Source organism: Elaeis guineensis, chromosome 2 (genome assembly GCF_000442705.2).
Source record: "Elaeis guineensis isolate ETL-2024a chromosome 2, EG11, whole genome shotgun sequence".
Classification (NCBI taxonomy): Eukaryota; Viridiplantae; Streptophyta; class Magnoliopsida; order Arecales; family Arecaceae; genus Elaeis; species Elaeis guineensis.
The window spans coordinates 5,091,252-5,113,011 of NC_025994.2; the positions used below are offsets into that span (position 1 = coordinate 5,091,252).

At 36.8% G+C, this 21,760-nt stretch overlaps 2 protein-coding genes across 2 annotated transcripts; both read left to right on the forward strand.

Annotated features, from left to right (window-relative positions):
* Positions 1-409: 409 nt before the first annotated feature.
* Positions 410-1,312, forward strand: LOC140855545 (protein P21-like). Its single transcript, XM_073251496.1, has one exon. It carries the CDS (start codon positions 466-468, stop codon positions 1,147-1,149), a length of 684 nt encoding a protein of 227 aa, XP_073107597.1. The 5' UTR covers positions 410-465; the 3' UTR covers positions 1,150-1,312.
* An 18,739-nt stretch (positions 1,313-20,051) lies between these two features.
* Positions 20,052-20,972, forward strand: LOC140855546 (protein P21-like). Its single transcript, XM_073251497.1, has one exon. The coding sequence runs from the start codon at positions 20,108-20,110 to the stop codon at positions 20,789-20,791; it is 684 nt and encodes a 227-aa protein (XP_073107598.1). The 5' UTR covers positions 20,052-20,107; the 3' UTR covers positions 20,792-20,972.
* The last annotated feature ends 788 nt before the right edge of the window (positions 20,973-21,760 follow it).

Sequence of the window (21,760 nt, forward strand, 5' to 3'; positions counted from 1 at the left end):
TTTTTTTTTTTTTTTTTTTAATTTGATACCAGAAAAGGAGGAGAGCCTGGAAACCGAGAAAAATACGGCAGACGTCAAGAAGGACCATTAGGATTAAAAAAAGTAAGATTAGGCCCGAGTAAACACCTCCCCGAGCATCAGCGCAAAGTATTTTTCCCAAATCTGGTGTCAGCTGGTCAGCAGCGGAGCTCGGGAAAGAAAAATAATAAAAAATAAATAAATAAAGCGTTAGTCAATTCCACCCGAGCTTTTTCTCGGTAAAGAATTCCATCCAATTTGTACCAAAAACAACAAGAATTCCATCCAATCTTTGAACATCACAAAATAAGGGTTGGAAAAGAAGCCGCCCCCTCCTCAATATCCTCATCCTACCCTCCTCCATCGCTCTATAAATAATCTTATCGCCCATCCGACAGCCCCGCACAACCCTCCCTCAACCAGAAAGCCTTCTTCCTGGCTATCAAAATGGCCTCCTCGACTTCCCTCACTCTCCTCTTCTTCTCCTTCCTCCTCCTCACCCTCTCCCACGCCGCCACCTTCAACGTCGTCAACCAATGTTCCTACACCGTGTGGGCCGCATGGGCAGACCTCAGCAACAACGGCGGCGGCCAGCAGCTCAACCAGGGTCAGACCTGGACGGTCACCGTCAACGCCGGCACCGCCGCTGCCCGCATCTGGGGCCGTACTGGCTGCTCCTTCGATGGCAACGGCAACGGGAACTGCCAGAGCGGCGACTGCGGCAAACTCGCCTGCACCTCCTACGGCTCCCCACCCAACACCCTCGCCGAATTCGCCCTCAACCAGTACCAGAACCTCGACTTCATCGACATCTCCCTCGTTCAGGGATTCAACGTGCCCATGGACTTCCGCTCCACCTCGTCCGACTGCAGCGTAGACATCCAATGCACTGCCGACGTCGTTGGGCAGTGCCCCAGCGCACTCAAAGTGGCCGGCGGCTGCGATGACCCATGCACCATCTTCAACGCTCCTCAATACTGCTGCCCTAGCGGCTCCAGCTGCGAGCCGACCACCTATTCTGAGTTCTTTAAGAGCCTGTGCCCGAACGCGTTTAGCTATCCGGATGATTATAACAACACCCAATTCACCTGCCCCGGTGGGAGCAACTATCAGGTCACCTTCTGCCCTTGAGGCTTTGAGGGCATGCATGTTGATCCATGCGTGATTAATTCTATTTGGAGTATGTGATAGCTAGCTTTGGAATAAGGTGATTGTAACCAGATTTGCATCCATTACACGAGCGTGTAATGCAGCAATAAGGGAATAATTAATAGAAACGTCGCATACAATATAATATTTTACTGTTAGCAATATCATATGGATGATGACTAATTATGAAGGAAAAAGAAGAGAACACGATGGCAGGTTGCACTAACTATTCGGCAATCCATTTCCTATCCTTACATCAAAAATAAATAATCCATTTCCTATCCCATATGGCACTAGCTTAACGTCTGGTTATAAATGGCCCAGCTCCAACGATCACTGAACCCATCAATTCCACCATCCCCTTTTGCCATGTCGGATAAGAGATACAGGAGCAAATGCATAGAAGTTGATCTACCAAATTGAATCGAAAAATTCTTTCATACATCAATTCTTGTTGTAATATCAAAAATTTACACGAACGAAGATCTAGAAGCTATCTGGAAGCCCTGGAAGACACGTTCATGTCTTTGTTTGCCTTTTGAGTGAAAGATTTGGGCTGAGTCTCATCCAATTTTATTTTTATTAAAATAAAACACAGTACGAACGGTTAGCGATGGCTACGTTAACCAAGGGGGATGAAATTTCGCCACCGCCAGGCCCCTTGTTTCGTAGGCCGAATTTATTCATGAAATGTTTTATGTTCGACTAAACTCATGGATGTAAGTAATTAATATTTTAATAGATAACTTCTAAAATCAGATGGAATTTCTCTACGTGCTCCATTTAAGCTCGAAGCATAATAGTTACCCTTCTTCCACACAATACCAATTCAACTTGTATACTAGTCTAAACTGATTTACGTACGCAACCTAATGCAACTGGACTCATAAAGAGAATTCAGGAAGCGCGAAACTTCCTCGTTGGGCTTCGGGGAGTTAGTCCAATCTAATCGTCAAATGGAGTGGACTTTGTTGCGAAGGTTACCCAAAATCATAGTGCATGACGAAATTTTTCCTCGTGACAAACTTCATAATCTCGTATCGAGGATTCTAAATTCAATATCATCCGGCTTCGCTAGAGCACATGTTTATACGCAACAGGGACGCTGACAGACAATATGCCGGAGGAATCCTTCTAGATTAGAGTCTTATCAAACAAAAAAATATTTAAATAATAGTTTTGATAAACTTTAGATTTATCTAAACTATGTGATAAGGATGATATAAAGAAATTTGACTTACCGAGAGCTTGGTTGGATTAGCTCTTTAAATTATGATACAAATGAAGGAAAAAATCTGGAAGCATTTGATTACTGTCCTAAGATAAAATTTTAACCTTCGTGCTAGTATTTATCAAAAATTCTGCCCCAAGCTAGAACTATGATATCCTCCCTTAGAGCATGATCATAGAGAGAACTGGCAGTCCTTATCTAATACTCAACAATAAAATAAAAGAGAGAAAGAGAGCGATGAAAAGAGAGAGTTCTCAAGATACTGGACTCTTGGAAAAAGAATAGAAAAGATTGTTAATTTTTTCATATGCCCTATAAGTCAGGACTCATAGTTTTTTATAGACTGCGAGCAGACGCCTGGAAATGGCCATTTGACTAGAGGACCTAAAGGAAGGTAATCAGTCAAAGAAAAATATGGCCATCTGAGATGAACGATCATTTGACCATTTGACCATGAAGAAAAATGATCGATCAACAAAAAAAGTATATTAAAAAAATAAAATATAATAAAATAAAAGATACTATGGAATATAGTAAAAAAATTAAAATAATTAAACATCATCACATGCGTGTAAGTCGAGTTAGGCTTGGCCGGCGCACATGTGTGAAATATAAAATCCACATCCTCTCAAGCGCCCCCCCTCCAAGCAAAGGTGGGTAAGGAAAGAAAGTTTATAAATGCATCGATCATTTTCTCTCTTTTTAATGTGGGAGTAAACTCAAGATAAAACTTTTAAGGACCCTTAGAGGGAAGAAAAATTTTAAGTTTTCTCTCCAAAACTCTAATAATCCCCTCAAAACTCAAAATTTTAAAATAAATAGTAACAATTATTTTAAGACCAAAATAATTGATACTTTATTGCTGAGTATTTATACTATTCAATGAGTGAAATGTTTTAACCTCACTTAATGTAGATAGTTTTCATCTGAAGGAATCGGAGTGAATCAGATCTTGAACTGCGTTCTTTTGATCCAAACTTTAACTACCATACATATAGTATAAAAGGATCTATCACCGGACTGTGTGTTATTGGCGTGCACAAGAATCTTAGTTCGTGAGAGCACCGAGGGTTTGTCCATGTCCCCTATAGCGGAGGTCGAATACGGAAGCTCTCATATAGATGAGTCTTTTATGGATGTATATAGAGTCACATCTTGAGGAGAGTATCTCTTGGATCTCATTCAGAGCTATGCTCTTCCTCAACATTTACATAGGAGCACTGATCACTATAAGGATGGGGTAGAGTGAGGACTCTTGTATATATATAAAAATATGTACTCTTTGATCAGTCAATCAGCTTGTTATTACCACATTGGATCTCCTTCAAAGGATCCCTTATCATAAAGATTGGGTTTCCACTATTGGAAGGCCAATTATAAGCTAAGTCCCATGCCCCTCGACAACTCTAGAACCTTAGTCCTATTAAGACCTTTAGTAAGGTAATCTGCAAGATTATTATCAATTTTTACATAATATAAAAAATAATATTATGGGTTTCTTATTTTCTTATAGACTTATGTCTTACTTTTATATGTCTACTTGTTTTTGAATTTATAATTTTCTTTTTGTAGAAATCTATTGTAGCTCTAAAATCATAATGAATTGAAATAGGAGGAATAGAAGATGAAATTAAAAAAAAAAATTAGATAAAAGATCTTTAAGCCATTCAGCTTCGGAGTAGGTAGAATCAAAAGCAACAAGTTCACAATCTATTGTACTTCTGGCTAGAACAGTTTGTTTGGCAAATTTTCAAGAAACAGCACTACCACCAAAATGAATATATAACTAAAAGTAAATTTAATATCACATGAATAAAAAATCTAGTTGGCATCATTGTATCCCTCCAATATAGCTAGATAGCAAACAAATCTCAGACAATATAGAATAGAACCCTTAAGATACCTAAAGATTCTTTCAATAGCAATCCAATGAACTTTACTAGGATCACTAGTATATATATCGACTAGTACCGCAACAATATTGAGATTGAGACACCTCAAGATTTTGTAGCTCATTTTAATGCGGCCATGCTTGAGGTCAAGGACCTTAATAAAGATATGACCATATTGGCCATGAAAAGAGGTCTGAAGGGATCTCGATTCACATATTCTTTGGACAAAACTCTGCCTCGGATGTATGCTGAGCTTCTGGAGCTTGCATACAAGTATATATGCACGGACGAAGGAGCTTCTGATCGATGTAAGACAGAAGGCAAAGGTCAAAAGAAAAAGAAATAGAAGAAGAAAAGAGCTCCGACCGAATCAAGTCGGCCACCTTCTAATAAGCGAACTTCACCTCGATGATGGAGTCCAAGGCCGAGTTATGGCAGGTATGATTTCTACACTCCTCTATCTACTCCCCGTGTACAGATCCTCATGGAGATCGAAGGAACAGAATACCTACGACACCCTCCACCGATGAAAGCATCATCGAGGAATCGCGATCGAAGGAAGTATTGTCGGTTCCATCGTGATCACGGTCACGATACCAAATATTGCATTCAACTCAGAGATGAGATAGAAGCCCTGATTCGATGAGGCTACCTTAGAAAATACTAGAGAGATCTACCGACTCAACCTCCTACCGATCGACGACCTCAGCCGACGGAAGAAGCTGTAAATAATCAGCCGACCGTAGGGGTGATCAACATGATCTCTAGATGATTGGATTGGGGGCAACTTTCGAAGAAGAGTCGGCAAAACGGTGATGACTCAACAATGTAATAATTTTTTCAGAAGAAAATGTTCGGAGAATTCAGCCTCCCCATGATGATACTGTTGTTGTCTCGACAATAATAACAAATTATAATGTAAAAAGAATTCTTGTAGATAATGAAAGTTCAACTGATGTTCTATTTTATTTGACTTTCTCTCGAATGCGACTACCGATTGATGGACTCAGGAGAGTCTCGATGCCATTAGTCGGCTTCACAGGAGATGTTGTCACTGTAGAAGGAAAAATCTCCCTCCCCTTAACCGTTGAAACCGAACCACAATAGAGCATCATCTTAATAACATTTATGGTAGTTCGAGTACCTTCGACTTATAATGCCATACTCGGACGATCTGGACTATAATGCCATTTATTAGTCCGATAAAATAGAGTCGGAGAGATGCATAGAGATCAGCAATTTGTCCGACGCTACTTCCTTATCTCCATCCAAAATAATAAGTCTGAAGACTCTCTGTCTGTCGATAAATTAGACTAAAAAGAGAATGAGAAAAGAGGTGAACCAGCTGAACAACTAGTTTCTATCCCGTTGAAAGAAAAAGATCCCGAGAAAATGATCCAAATTGGATCGCAACTGCCCGACTCAGAGCAGCAACAGTTAATAAAATTACTCAGAGCCAACGCCGACATTCTTCTTAGTCGGCCACCAACATGTTCAAAATTCTGTCAGAAGTAATAACTCATCGACTTAACATCAATCCGAATGTTAAGCCAGTGAGACAAAAGAAGCGACCTTTTGCCCCCAAAAGATAAAAGATCATTGATGAAGAAGTCAACAAGCTCCTGACAGTAGTCTTCATCAGAAAAGCTACATATCCTGATTGGCTCGTCAATATGGTAATGATGAGAAAAATCAATAAAAATTAGAGAATCTGCATCGACTATATGGATTTAAATGAGGCTTGTCCGAAGGACAACTTCTCATTATCGAAGATTGATCAACTGATTGATGCGACTTCAGGTCATCGACTTTTGAGTTTCATGGATGCCTTTATCAGGTATAATCAAATCTGGATGGCACCAGAAGATGAAGAGCACACAACTTTTGTAACCGACAAAGGCATATATTGCTCTAAAGTAATGCCTTTTGATTTGAAAAATATCAGAGCAACTTATCAATGGCTCGTCAATAAGATTTTCAAGGCCCAGATTAGATGAAATATGGAGGTGTACGTAGATGATATGCTGGTGAAGAGTCTCCAAATTTTAGATCATGTTCAAAATCTAGAGGAAGCGTTTGGCATGTTTCAACAACATCAGATGAAGTTAAATCCGATCAAGTGTGCATTTGGGGTAACCTCTGAAAAATTTCTCAAATTTCTTGTTTCACAATGAGAAATTAAGGCTAATCCCGAAAAGATAAAGGCCATCATCAACATGAAGCACCCAAGCTCAAAGAAAGAGATACAGCAACTCAACAGAAGGATCATCGCACTCAACCAATTCATGTCTAGGTCGGTCGAGAGATGCTTGCCATTCTTCAAAACTTTGTGACAGACAAAAGACTTCTTATGGTTGGATGAATGCCGGCAGTCCTTCGAAGACTTGAAAAAATACTTGGCTTCTCCACCTTTGCTTACAAAACTGAAGGTCGAGAAACATTGTATCTCTACTTGGCGACTTCAATAGAAGTAGTTAGTTCGGTGCTCATCCAAGAGGATGAAAATCGAATCCATAGATCGATCTACTACACCAATAAAGTACTTTACAATATCGAAGTTCGATAGTCAAGAGCGAAAAAAATGATCTATGCTCTAATCATATTGATACAACGACTTCGTCCGTACTTCCAAGCACATCCAATTGTGGTCTTGATAGATCAGTCGTTGAAGGCGATCTTATATCGATTCGATTTGTCAGGTCGGATGACGAAGTGGGCAGTGAAGCTTGACGAGTTCGACATACATTATCATGCACGACCATCCACGAAGGCGCAAGTTCTGACCGACTTCATCGCAGAATGTACAATATCCGATAATAAGCCAAAAGATATAAATGATAATATAATAAAGTAGGTTACGACTTCCAAACCCAACCTAAGGTTGACCTAGGTACTGCACATTGATGGAGCATCTAATGTACAAGGTAGTAGAGCCGGCCTTATACTCACAAATTTCGATAGGATAGTCACTGAATACGTCCTTCGATTCAATTTTAAATCCTCAAATAATCAAGTCAAATATGAAATACTCTTAGCTGGCTTGAAGATAGTCAAAGAGCTTAAGATCGACAGTTTGAAGGTTTTCACCGACTCACAACTGATTGCTAGACAGGTCAAGGATGAATTTGAAGCCCGAGACCCCACTATGATGAAGTACCTTCAGAAAATGAAAGATATTACAGTGAGCTTGAAATATTTCAAGATCTTTCATATTTTTAGAATCGAAAATACTCGAGCCGACATACTTTCACAATTGGCTATTACCATTTTCAACTCACTGGATCGGACATTCATTGAATACCTCGAACAGTCGAGTATCGACAAAGTCGAAGAAGTATTGCAGCTCACTATCGAATCAAGCTGGATGGATCCGATCGTCCCATACTTGATCGATAGGATTCTTCCTGCAGATCCTTCAGAAGCCAAACGACTCTGATGGACGGCCTCTCAATATATAATAATGAATGGTCATCTCTACAAAAGATCATTCTCACTTTCCTTGCTAAAGTATTTGGGACCTACAGATGCCGACTATGCACTTAGAGAAGTACACGAAGGAATTTATGAACATCACTTGGGGGACAAATCTCTAGCTTATAAAGTCCTGCGACAAGGATACTATTGGCCCACTATGAAGAAAGATGCAGCTGAACTTATCCGAAAGTGTGAACCATGTCAAAGGTATGCAAATATACAACATCAACCGGCTAGTCAGTTGACATCGATTGTATCACCATGGCCCTTCGTACAATAGAGAATCGACATACTTGGTCTTTTTCTCCGGACATCTAGTCAAAAAAAATTCATAGTGATTGCTGTTGACTACTTCACCAAATGGGTAGAAGCCGAATCTCTGGCCCAAATCACTGAAAATAAAATAGAAGACTTCATTCAGAAATCTATTATTTACATATTCGATTTACCACACACCATCATCACTGACAATGATCGATAATTCGACAATCAAAATTTTAGAGAATTCTGTACGAAATTTCATATCACATATAAACTCACGTCAGTCGACCATCCACAGTCAAATGGAGAGGTGGAGGTAACCAACCGAACAATATTGCACGAGCTCAAGACCCGACTGAATGAAGCCAAAGGCCTCTGGGTGGAAGAATTATATCCAATCTTATGGGTGTATCGAACAACTCCCCGCATACCGACTGGAGAATTCCCCTTTAATTTGACTTATGAAACAAAAACAATGATCGCGCTCGAGATCGGACTGCCATCAACAAGAGTGGAGCAATACAATGAGCCGAGCAATTTTGAATATCGGAGAGCCGACTTAGATCTCCTTCCAGAACTCCGACAGCAAGCTCAAGTTCGGATGGTTGCATATCGGCAAAGAATAGCCCGGTATTATAATACAAGAGTCAAGCCAAAGATCTTCCGATCAGGAGAATTGGTCTTAAGAAAAGTAAAAATCTTAAAACCTTTAGATCAAGAAAAACTATCTCTGAATTGGAAGGACCTTATAGAATATCCGAAACTCTTAGACCGGGTGCATATCGGCTAAACCCCTTGAAGGGTCAGCAATACCCCGAACATGGAATGCCGACAATATGAAAATGTGTCACCTATAAAGTTGTTGGTATATACATTATTTGGAATACAATACAGAAATTTCAGAATCACAAGTCTTGATCAAGTTCTATCAACGATCGACTATATGTCAGCTTTCATTGTAAACGTCGAACTATCAACTATACTTCGACATGAAGTTTATTTCAGCTTTCACTATAAAAGCCAAAGAATTAACTGCTTTGGTGTCGACTATATTTTGGTTCTCTTGCAAAAATCGACATAGCGACTGCAATTTCAAACCGACATCAAATATACAGGCTTTCACTGCAAAAACTATAGTAACACGAAAAAATTTATGCAATAAATATAAAATAAACTATAAGTAGTTGAGCGGGTAAAATAATATTAACGCAAAATAATAACACGAAATCCAATTCTGAGGGCCCGATGATTTTTTATTTTTTTGAAAATATTTTTTATCTAAAAATAATAAATAATTTTTTATTTTTTTTAAAAATATTTTTTATCTAAAAATATTTTTTTTCTAAATGAGCTTCGAACTCGGCCACCCACAGCTCCCACTCCTATGGCACCGCCGTCGTCACCCACCCACGCCACCCAAACTCGACCCCCACAACCCCTGCTCCCGTGGTGCCACTGCCATCACCCACCCCTCGTGACCCACCCCCCACGGTGCTACCGCCCTCTCCAACCCTCCGCAATCCGGATCCCAACTCGGATCCTAATTACATCCCGATCTGGATCCCAACTTGAATCGAGATCTCGATCTAGATCTCGACCTTGATTCAATTTGGATCGTGATCTAGATTTTATTTTTATTAATTATGTAATAAAATATTTGATCAATATTTTATTTTTTCACTTTTTTTTCTTTTTCCCCCCTCATTTCTCTCTTCCCTTCTTCTCTCCCCGATCGATCCCCTCCCTCCCTGACTGACCCCCTCCCCGCCCCGTGTTGCCCTTGACTCCGTGTCGCCCCCTGTTGTCCACCCCCACCCCTGCAACCCCCTCCACCAGCCAACCCCGTTCCTGGCCCCGTGTCACCCCCGACCACCGACGGCCCCCGCCCCACCCCCGTGTCACCCTCGGCCGCCCCTCGACCCCATCCCCGCCCCCATGTCGCCCCCAGCCGCCCACCCCCACCCTGCAACCTCCTCCACTGACCGACCCCCTCCCCACCCTCGTGTCGCCCCTAACCGGCCCTCGACCCCCTCTCCGCCCCCATGTCGCCCCCGACCGCCCACCCTTTACCCCAGCAACCCTCTCTGCCCCTCGAATCCCTGGCCCTCGTGTCGCCCTCGGCCGCCCACCCCCACCCCCATAACCGCCTTCGCCCCCCGATGGCCCGATGAATAAAAAAAAAGGATGAAAAGAACCCTTGACTCTGACGGACAGCAATGGCGGCGTCGGAGAAGCCCATGGCAATAGTAGGCAAGGCAACGGCGGTGGCGACGGTGGAGACGAGCTCACCGATGGGAGGAGAGGGGGGCGGGAAGAGATGGGGAGGGAGAGGGGAGAGGGAGAGCTCGATTAGAGAGGGGAGAAGAGAGAGAGGGGGGAGGAAGAGGGTTTCACGAGAAAGGACATCGAGTTGACGTCTAATTAATACAGAACTATTAATGATGAAATTTTTCGTTCCTAATACCATTATTAGCGATAGAAAATTATTTTCATCGTCAATAATTTCTGTCAAAAAATTTATCACTAATTTTTTTTTAAAAAAAAAATTATTCAAAAATTAATTATTGATAATGAAAAAAAAAATTCATCATTAAAAAATTATTAGCGATGGAAATTTAATTTTCATCACTAATAAATACCACCTAAATTTTTTTTTCTTTAACAATTTTTCTTCAAAAAATTAAAAAAATATTTTTAAAATAGTTTTTTCAATGAAAATACCTTTTCAATGCTAATAAATTTTTTTTTCATTAACAAATTTTTATTCTTAAAAATTAATTAAATAATATTTTTAAAATATAATTGCCTATGAAAAATAAATTTACGTCACAAATATATTTTCATAAAAAATTTTTTAAAAAAATTTAAAGACTATTTATGATGAAAATTCATTTTATGTTGCTAATAATTAAATATTTTTTTAATTATAATTTTATAAAAAATAATTTTGGATTTTTCCCATCAAAAAAATTTTTCATCCAAAAAATTTAGCAAAAAATGACATTAAGAAAATATTCATTATGAGAAATAAAATTAACTTTCTTTAATCTAAACATTTTTATTCTAAAAAAATTTTCAAAATAATTTCATCAAAAAAAATTAATTTTTTATTAATCAAATTTTTTTTTATATAAATAGTTAATTTATGATTTTTTTTAAAAAAATTCGTACACAAAAAATATAATTATGATGAAAAATTTTATTTATGTCGCTAATAATTATTATAAGAATAGCTCTTTGGCTTCCACAATAAAATAGGCATTATAGGAGATCGATAACTTTGAGGTCTTCAATCTTCAAAGAACTCATCTTCTTTTTGGAGTCCTTATTCTGGAAGTCGGAGTATGAAAATATCGTGACGATTTTGAGATCGCGAGAGAAATCTATCGAGCTTGAGATCTGGAGGATAGAGTCGGGATAGAAAGTTAAAGGTCGAGAAGCTCATATATTGTATGCAAGCAAGGATCGAGCTTGAGAAATTCAAAAAAAATTGTGTGAGCATTAAACATCTAATAATTAGTTAGAATCAAAACAGATCTGTGGATAGTGCAAGTTGTGTTATAAAGCATAAGCTCATATTTATACTTTACATTGTTAGAAAGATGAGTGCTTATATTGTTTGTCTTCTCATGATTGAAACTCCTACAGAGATATATTTGAGCATCGATCGATGCGAAAAGTGCGATACTTTTCGAGATCATGAAAGTCATACTAGAATGCGCTGCTTAACTATACAGTTTCTGCATATAAACGGAGGCTCCTTTCATATAGCTTAAGACAGACACTCCATCAGAAAAATTTATTAATATCACTAGTAACAATGACAGTGATGAACAGATGAATTTTACGTCGCAAATAAACATATAGCTCATGTCATTCAAAAAGATCTATTTATTCTAATTTATGAATATCATCGATTTTCATATAATTTTTCAATACAAAAAGTTCGGTCTGGATCATAACTCACATTTATTTCTTTACCACGTAAAAAGATAAAAAATATATATAACTGTTTACAAAAAATAGATGCAGTAGTCTTAGATAAAATTAAAATTTTAAATTTTATAATTTTTTTTAAAATTTTTAATTATTTTATATATTGACGATGAAAATATTTTCATCGTAAATAAAAATATTTATGATGAAAATAAAATTTTTATCATAAATACTCGATTATTTATGATGAAAAATTTTTATCACAAATAATAAGCAACTTTTAATTTTTTTTAATTATTAATTTTTTTTAAATATTGATAACTAAAATATTTTCATCGTAAATAATAAAGTATTTATGATAAATATTTTTTTCTTCATAAAAACTATATATTTACAATAAAAAAAATTATCATAAATAATGAGCAATTTTTGAATTTTAAATTTTTTTAACTATTAACGATGAAAATATTTTCATCATAAATAATCAAATATTTATGATAAAAAAATTTTATCATAAAAAAATTTTATTTATGATAAAAAATTTTCATCATAAATAATTAGTAATTTTTGATTTTTTTAAAATTTTAATTTTTTTAACTATTTGAGATGAAAATATTTTTATCGTAAATAATCAAGTATTTATGATAAAAAAATTTTCATCTCAAATACTCAATTATTTATGATAGAATATTTTTATCATAATAATCTATAATTTTTAAATTTTTTAAATTTTTTATTTTTTCTAAATATTGGCAATGATAATATTTGTGTTGGGAATAACCTTATTTTTGATATAAAAATGATTTCCATCATAAATGCCTAAATTATTTATGATAAAAATATTTTTATCATGAATATTTATAAATTTAAAATTAAAATAAATGATGTATTATTTATGATAAAAATATTCATCATAAATAATGTATATTTAAGATAAATTTTTTTTTTGTTGCTGATAGGCAACTATTTATGATAAAAAATTAGTTTCATTGTAAATATTTTATTGTTTATGTTGAATATTTTTTCATCATAAATATAATTAGTAGCAATGAAAATATTTGCATCGCAAATAATTTCATCACAAAAATGCTCTTTACTTGTAGTGAGTATGTAGTACTTACGAGCGACTTTGGATATAGATGATCTCTCTATCCTCCTACTGAGTCGGAGGTACTGCAAGTCAGGCGAGTCCTCGATCACAGTGCTGTGTCAGAGAGTTGGCAGTCGCTACAGCATGCAACTGTAGCATCATTGGTGACCCCTTGTCCTTCAAACCTAAGTGCAAAATATCTAATATAATGAATGTTATATTAGTTAATAAATGATGAAATAACATAAAAAAGAATATATAAAGTGTTAGAGCTTATCGTCTGATGTGAGAGGTATAGAACCATGCGAGCTGGCCACATGATTGCTCTCTCCTCGAGAGCTCTGTCCTTGGCTGGCGTAGCTCCAGCCTTTGAAAGATATAATGTATGCTCTCTGAAAATAAAAATAAATAGATTCATCAAATTAATTATACCATTATGGATGGTAATACAAGATTTAAAATGATGCAAGATAAGTAATTAAAATAATCAAAGAATTATATACTTAGCACTACTCATCGACCTCTTTAGATGTTTGGTATTCTTCAAAATCTTCTTCTGATTCTTCCTCTTCTTTTTGCTCTTCTTCCACCTCTTCCTCTTCATCTTCCTCTTCTTCTCCTTCTTGAGGGAGGATTGTCTTTTTAAACAATCTCAGTTGGATCTACTTCCTCATGTTGGCCATCTTCACGTAGGAGAATTCTTGGAGTATCTAATTCCACATCATTTAAGGATTGATGAACTCCTACTATCTCATCCTCTTAAAAGTATTCTGATAATTGAAACCCTTTTTCTTCTTCGAGTACGTAATGAATGGTTCGAGACTTAATTTTGTATACAGTCCATCAATCTTTTCTTCCTTTTTTTCTTGATGGAAAAAGAGATAATACACTTAAGCAGCTTGTGCAACTAGTACAAATAGCTTGTTGACATAAACTTTTGATCCATGTTTGATTTCAATAAGCTCGTGCCGGACATTGCATAATTTCTGAACAAGTAAAGAGTGGCAAGTATCAAATTACTTTCATATCTCACTGTCTGACATATGACACATCATATTGGGGTGCTTGCGTGGTTCTTCTTTGTGCCATCTCATCTGCCTGACAGTACTTTTGGATAAATAGAGCCTCTAAAGTCTAGGAGTGAGGAGAAGATATCGAAGAATCTCGTATGGTATGTCCTTTTGATTTCTACCCTCTTGTCTCGGCTTAAATCAGCTTGCACCGCATACACCGCATGAGCTTTTTCATTGGTCCTTCTTATAGAAATGCATGCAACCATTACGGCATCTATCTATCTTTCCATATCTCATACCCACTTCTTTCATCATTTTCTTCAAAGTATAGAAGCTCTCAACAAGCTTCTCATCCTTCAGTAGCATTACTTTTTTATTGCTACCATCCTATTATAATAATTGACCATCATATTAAACTTGACCTTCAAGTTTAACAACTCTGACATAGCTGATAGTACAGTGTGTATTTTATATCTCGGCCATAGTGGTTTATCAGTATCTTTCAGCATATAATAGAAATCATCACTGCCAGCTTCTGAATCATCCTCCACATCCAAGTTAAATTTAGGACCAGCCGCATCCATAATCATGTCCACCATTCTATCTGTGTCCATGTCTTGCTCGGTTCTAACCCTTGTAACTTTCTCCCACATCTCTCCATACAGTTACCAATACTTGTAGTTGGGCATAAATCCAGTCTTATACAAATAGACAGTAATTATATCCCTATCAAATATTTCTCTATTGTCACATCTGTTACAAGGACAGCGAGTCTATCTTTGATGTAAGAGTGCTGCATTTTCAAAAGTAAAATCGCAGAAGTACTCTACACCCTCTCTGTATTCAGCAGAAATCTCTCTGTCGACTATTCGATGATCCATTCAACTATGGTCCGTAGCAGACTATCTAAGAATTCTATATGTACGTAAATACAAGGTAATTACTAAATACTATTTTATCATTCAAAATGGCTTACATAGTAAATACATCCTATCATCAACTAATAGGTAAAGATAGATCCTGTCCTATTTTGAAAATATATTAATTTTATAGATCCATTACAGCAATTAAACAATATGCAACAGGAACCAAAAAAAATTTTGACAGTATTTCTCTTTTGTTCTCTCATATAGGGAGAACAAAAGAAAAATGCTATCCAAAATTTTTTTCAAATGCTCAGCATACCGTTTGATTACTGTAATAATCTATAGAAATATTTATATTTTTTAAACTATCTATAGTGGATAATCGATTAATCAATGTACATAATTTTTTCACCCATACAAAAATAAATAAATGTATGAATTCATTAGAATATATACATCAATCAACTAACGTGTCTATTGCTCCATGCAATACAAATTTTATTAAAATTAACACATAATTAATGCTGCCCAATACCTTCCATCAGTCTGATTGCACAGGGTGCGTGAGGGTAAGATGCCTTGGATGCCAGCTATGACCCGAGGCTTAGGCATGCAGGGCATGCCTCGATCCCGTGTTTGCAATGCTGCCCGACACCTTTCCTTAGTCCGAGCAGTAAGCATGCTAAGACCCAAGTCCTGTGCATCTATTTAATTAATTAATTAATTAAGTATCTAATTAATTAGTTAAATCAATATTTAATTAATTTTTAGTGACAGTAGCAGTCGTTGCTAATGCCGTCACTAATATTAGATAATACTACCCACCGTCGCTAATACTCACAATAGTAGGTGCGCTAGTGAGAGGATGGGGCCATAGGGCAGGGGCCGCAAGGTTGGGGTACCTGGCTTGGCACCACGATGTAGGAGGCGCCGGCATGGTCGAGGCGACCGTGGGCGAGGTGGGGCTGGCGCGACCATCTCGGGGCCATGGCGTAGGAGGCACCGGTGGGGTCGGGACACGGAGAAGAAAGATGTGTGAGGAGCGAGGAACGTCGAGATGGACTCATCGAGGAGGGGGGTCGCCGTCGATCAGGAGGAGGTGTCGGCGAGATGGGGGAAGCCAGAAAGGAGGAAAATGAGAGAAAATTCATGGGAAGGAGGAGAGCGTGGAATTTTTTTTCTCCCTCTATTGGCTGGGATGTGTTTTAAGCGGACTATTACCGATGGTAACTCACCATCGGTAATATAGTCAGTAAAATATCATTTTACATGCCAAGATATTAGCGATGGCATTTTTGTCGCTAATACCTATCAAAATATTAATTTTTTTTTAATTTTTAAAATATTATTTTCAAAATTATTAACGACATCATATTATTCCATCTCTAATGCTCTAGCTAATACTATTAATTTTTTTAAATATTAAATTTTAATATTAAATTTTTTTCTTGGATGTTTTTTGGGTGGTTAAAAATTATTATTGGGTTTTATTAAATTTTTGAGCTTAATTAATTTATAGATCAAGTCCTAATTGATTTAAATTAGATTTAATTTAATTAGTTTAACTTAATTTGAGGCTAATTGGATTTTAATATTCCAAGTAGGTCTTGAATTCGAAGCCTAATTGAATTAGGTTTGATAGGATTTTGAATTAGATTCGTATTGAATCATGGATCTAGTCCTAATTGATTTAAATCAGATTTAATTTAATTAGACTTGATTTAGTTTGAGATTAATTAGATTTTATAATCTAAGTAGAACTTAAATTCAAAGTCTAATTGAATTAGATTTGATAAGATTTTGAATTGAATTCGAATCGAATTTGAATTAGATTCGAATTGAATCATGGATCAAGTTCTAATTGACTTAAATCAGATTTAATTTAATTAGTCTTGACTTAATTTGAGGTTAATTAGATTTTATAATCTAAGTTGGATTTGGATTCATAGCCTAATTGAATTAGGTTTGATAAGATTTTGAATTGGATTTGAATCGGATTCGAATTGAATTATGGATCAAGTCCTAATTGGCTTAAATTAGATTTAATTTAGTTAGGCTTGATTTAATTTGAGGCTAATTGGATTTTATAATCCAAGTAGGACTTGGATTCAAAGCCTAATTGAATTAGATTTGACAAGATTACGAATTAGATTCGAATCGAATTATGGATTAAGTCTTAATTAATTTAAATTAGATTTAATTTAAGTAGGTTTGACTTAAATTGAGGCTGATTGAATTTTATAATCTAAGTAGGACTTAGATTCAAAATCTAATTGAATGAGGTTTGACAAAATTTCGAATTGGATTCGAATCAGTTTCAAATTGAATTCGAATCGGATTTGAATTTGATTTAAATCAGATTAAATTTAATTAGTCTTGACTTAATTTGAAGGGAATTGGGTTTTAAGTAGAATTTAGATTCAAAGTCTAATTGAATTAGGATTGATAGGATATCGAATTGGATTCGAATTGAAAACTATTTTTTTCTAATTAATTTAAATTTAATTTAATTTATATTGACATAATTTGAGGCTAATTGAGTTTTATTATTCAAATAGGACTTGGATTCAAAGTCTAATTAAATTAGATTCAATCGGATTTTGAAATGGATTCGAATCAGATTCGAATTAGATTCGAATTGAATCTAAATTATTTTCTAGATTATTAGTGATGAAAAAGTATCTCTCGCTAATAAAATTTTCAAAAAAAATTATTTTTTTAAATTATTATTCAATTTTTAAAAAAAAATATTAGAAATGATAAGATTTTCGTCTCTAATAATGCCAATTCGCCGTTGCTAATAATTATTTTATATTTAAATATTATAAAAAAAATTAAAAAATTGAAACACTTTTAGCGATGGCTTTTGATGTCGCTAATAATTAAATTTTCATCACTAATAGTATTAGCAATGGAGAGAATTTTGATCGATTTTGTGGTGGCTAAAAGGTGTTATTAGCGATAAAATTTTTTTTCATTACTAATACCATCGCTAATATTGAATATTCTTGTAGTGCTTAATTTTAATTAATAAATAAAGAGAAAGAAAAAGAATTTGAGTTCTATCATCAAAAATTCTCCATCTTCTTCTATCTTTATTTACGAGATTTGAATTAAGCAAATTGAAGAAAACTTTTCTTCTCATCGATCGGATCAAGCATTTTAGATTGACTCTTAGTCTCTCACTTGATTAGACTTAAGAAGAATTGTTAGGGCAAATATTCTTGGTGCACAATTTCAAAGACAACATTGTAAAATTTATATACTATATTTTTTAGGCTAAGGCTCCATATATAAAAAATAAGATTTTTTCCTCTCTACGGGATTCCCACTCCAAATGTACTAATGGGTATTCACGAATACAGGCCTACCCAGTATGTAATCTAATAATTTTGCTGGTTGTACCATCCTAACCCATAAATTCTATTAGAATTTTAGTTCAACAGATCTTTAGGGTCTATTTGGATGGTTGGACCTAAGATCCTATAAAATTCATGGCCCAACATAAAAAATGCAAAATCATAGGCTCAGCTAGGCCTACTTTACAACTATCCAAAACTAGTTTTTGAGTGGACTGGTCCAAATCTTATAGGGAGAACAAACTTACTTGTTGAGGTCATTTGTTTCTTCCTATGGGATTCAGACCAATTCACTCAAAAGGTAGTTATGGATAGTTGTAAAATAGGTCTAGTCGAGCATATAATTTTATATTTTTGATGGTTAGGCTATGAATTCTATAGAATTTTAGATTTAATCATCCAAATAGACCCTTAATAATTTTTCTTACAAGTTATAAGTTAATTACAACCTATAAGTCATACAGTCATATAGAGGCCACACAAGCACATGCTTTAATTTCTGAAATTTGTCCTGCAAGAGGAACTTTTCACATGGATATTCCAACCCGATCCTTATCCTCCCTTGGTGCATGGGCCTCTTCCTAAAGCCGTCCAAGTTGACAGGAGTTCCGTCTGTTCATCATGGAAGTCTTGGACCCGAGAGGCAACTTAAACACCATCCGGCCTAACTAGGATCATCTTCTATTTCTAAGCTACGCTTTTCCAATGGAAGTCAAGGTTGGAATTCCATGAAACGGTGACATCATTCGCAGTGTTCTAGGAAAGGGGTAGGAAATTGTACTTACCATTTGTCTAATTGGGCTCATGAACCCCCCCATAAGCCTTCAGAGATTATGGATCAACAATCGGAGACATCTTGTAATAGATGCAGGTGAAATTACAGTAGTTATAATTGCCATAGTCCAAAGAGCCTGTTCGTTCCAGTTGCGATAACTGGGCTTGTACAGCTCATGAGTTGCAGCAAAAACAAAACTTTAATAACAACTAAGGATATCACGGAACGTAAAATATCGAACTTGATGATTATAAAGAAAATATATTTTAATTTTTAAGATATTTTTTATTCAAAAATGTTCTATATATCTGACTATATACAATAAGATATGCAATAATAAATTTCCTAATATGCATACTTGCAGAATTCTCAAGCATTTGTCATTAGTCCAATGGCCTCCCGCGCATGAGAAAATTTATAGATTCAACAATTTAAAGAGCTTAGAAGAGTAAAAAAAATATCCAAATATTATTTCTAGAAAAATATTTCTTAACACATATTTAAATTTATTAGAGCTCCAAAAGTATATTAACTATTAATAAAAGTTTCACTTAAATGAGCTTTTGACATGCATTAGATTTTTTTTTTTTTTTTTTTAATTTGATACCAGAAAAGGAGGAGAGCCTGGAAACCGAGAAAAATACGGCAGACGTCAAGAAGGACCATTAGGATTAAAAAAAGTAAGATTAGGCCCGAGTAAACACCTCCCCGAGCATCAGCGCAAAGTATTTTTCCCAAATCTGGTGTCAGCTGGTCAGCAGCGGAGCTCGGGAAAGAAAAATAATAAAAAATAAATAAATAAAGCGTTAGTCAATTCCACCCGAGCTTTTTCTCGGTAAAGAATTCCATCCAATTTGTACCAAAAACAACAAGAATTCCATCCAATCTTTGAACATCACAAAATAAGGGTTGGAAAAGAAGCCGCCCCCTCCTCAATATCCTCATCCTACCCTCCTCCATCGCTCTATAAATAATCTTATCGCCCATCCGACAGCCCCGCACAACCCTCCCTCAACCAGAAAGCCTTCTTCCTGGCTATCAAAATGGCCTCCTCGACTTCCCTCACTCTCCTCTTCTTCTCCTTCCTCCTCCTCACCCTCTCCCACGCCGCCACCTTCAACGTCGTCAACCAATGTTCCTACACCGTGTGGGCCGCATGGGCAGACCTCAGCAACAACGGCGGCGGCCAGCAGCTCAACCAGGGTCAGACCTGGACGGTCACCGTCAACGCCGGCACCGCCGCTGCCCGCATCTGGGGCCGTACTGGCTGCTCCTTCGATGGCAACGGCAACGGGAACTGCCAGAGCGGCGACTGCGGCAAACTCGCCTGCACCTCCTACGGCTCCCCACCCAACACCCTCGCCGAATTCGCCCTCAACCAGTACCAGAACCTCGACTTCATCGACATCTCCCTCGTTCAGGGATTCAACGTGCCCATGGACTTCCGCTCCACCTCGTCCGACTGCAGCGTAGACATCCAATGCACTGCCGACGTCGTTGGGCAGTGCCCCAGCGCACTCAAAGTGGCCGGCGGCTGCGATGACCCATGCACCATCTTCAACGCTCCTCAATACTGCTGCCCTAGCGGCTCCAGCTGCGAGCCGACCACCTATTCTGAGTTCTTTAAGAGCCTGTGCCCGAACGCGTTTAGCTATCCGGATGATTATAACAACACCCAATTCACCTGCCCCGGTGGGAGCAACTATCAGGTCACCTTCTGCCCTTGAGGCTTTGAGGGCATGCATGTTGATCCATGCGTGATTAATTCTATTTGGAGTATGTGATAGCTAGCTTTGGAATAAGGTGATTGTAACCAGATTTGCATCCATTACACGAGCGTGTAATGCAGCAATAAGGGAATAATTAATAGAAACGTCGCATACAATATAATATTTTACTGTTAGTAAATCCACTGCCTCCCTCCATGTTCAATATCATATGGATGACTAATTATGAAGGAAAAAGAAGAGAACACGATGGCAGGTTGCACTAACTATTCGGCAATCCATTTCCTATCCTTACATCAAAAATAAATAATCCATTTCCTATCCCATATGGCACTAGCTTAACGTCCGGTTATAAATGGCCCAGCTCCAACGATCACTGAACCCATCAATTGCACCATCCCCTTTTGCCACGTCGGATAAGAGATACAGGAGCAAATGCATAGAAGTTGATCTACCAAATTGAATCGAAAAATTCTTTCATACATCAATTCTTGTTGTAATATTAAAAATTTACACGAACGAAGATCTAGAATCTATCTGGAAGCCCTGGAAGACACGTTCATGTCTTTGTTTGCCTTTTGAGTGAAAGATTTGGGCTGAGTCTCATCCAATTTTATTTTTATTAAAATAAAACACAGTACGAACGGTTAGCGATGGCTACGTTAACCAAGGGGGATGAAATTTCGCCACCGCCAGGCCCCTTGTTTCGTAGGCCGAATTTATTCATGAAATGTTTTATGTTCGACTAAACTCACGGATGTAAGTAATTAATATTTTAATAGATAACTTCTAAAATCAGATGGAATTTCTCTACGTGCTCCATTTAAGCTCGAAGCATAATAGTTACCCTTCTTCCACACAATACCAATTCAACTTGTATACTAGTCTAAATTGATTTACGTACGCAACCTAATGCAACTGGACTCATAAAGAGAATTCAGGAAGCGCGAAACTTCCTCGTTGGGCTTC

Bases quoted from the DNA above. Each gene is read 5' to 3' on its own strand.
- LOC140855545 (XM_073251496.1), top strand. From the start codon at position 466: ATGGCCTCCTCGACTTCCCTCACTCTCCTCTTCTTCTCCTTCCTCCTC.
- LOC140855546 (XM_073251497.1), top strand. From the start codon at position 20,108: ATGGCCTCCTCGACTTCCCTCACTCTCCTCTTCTTCTCCTTCCTCCTC.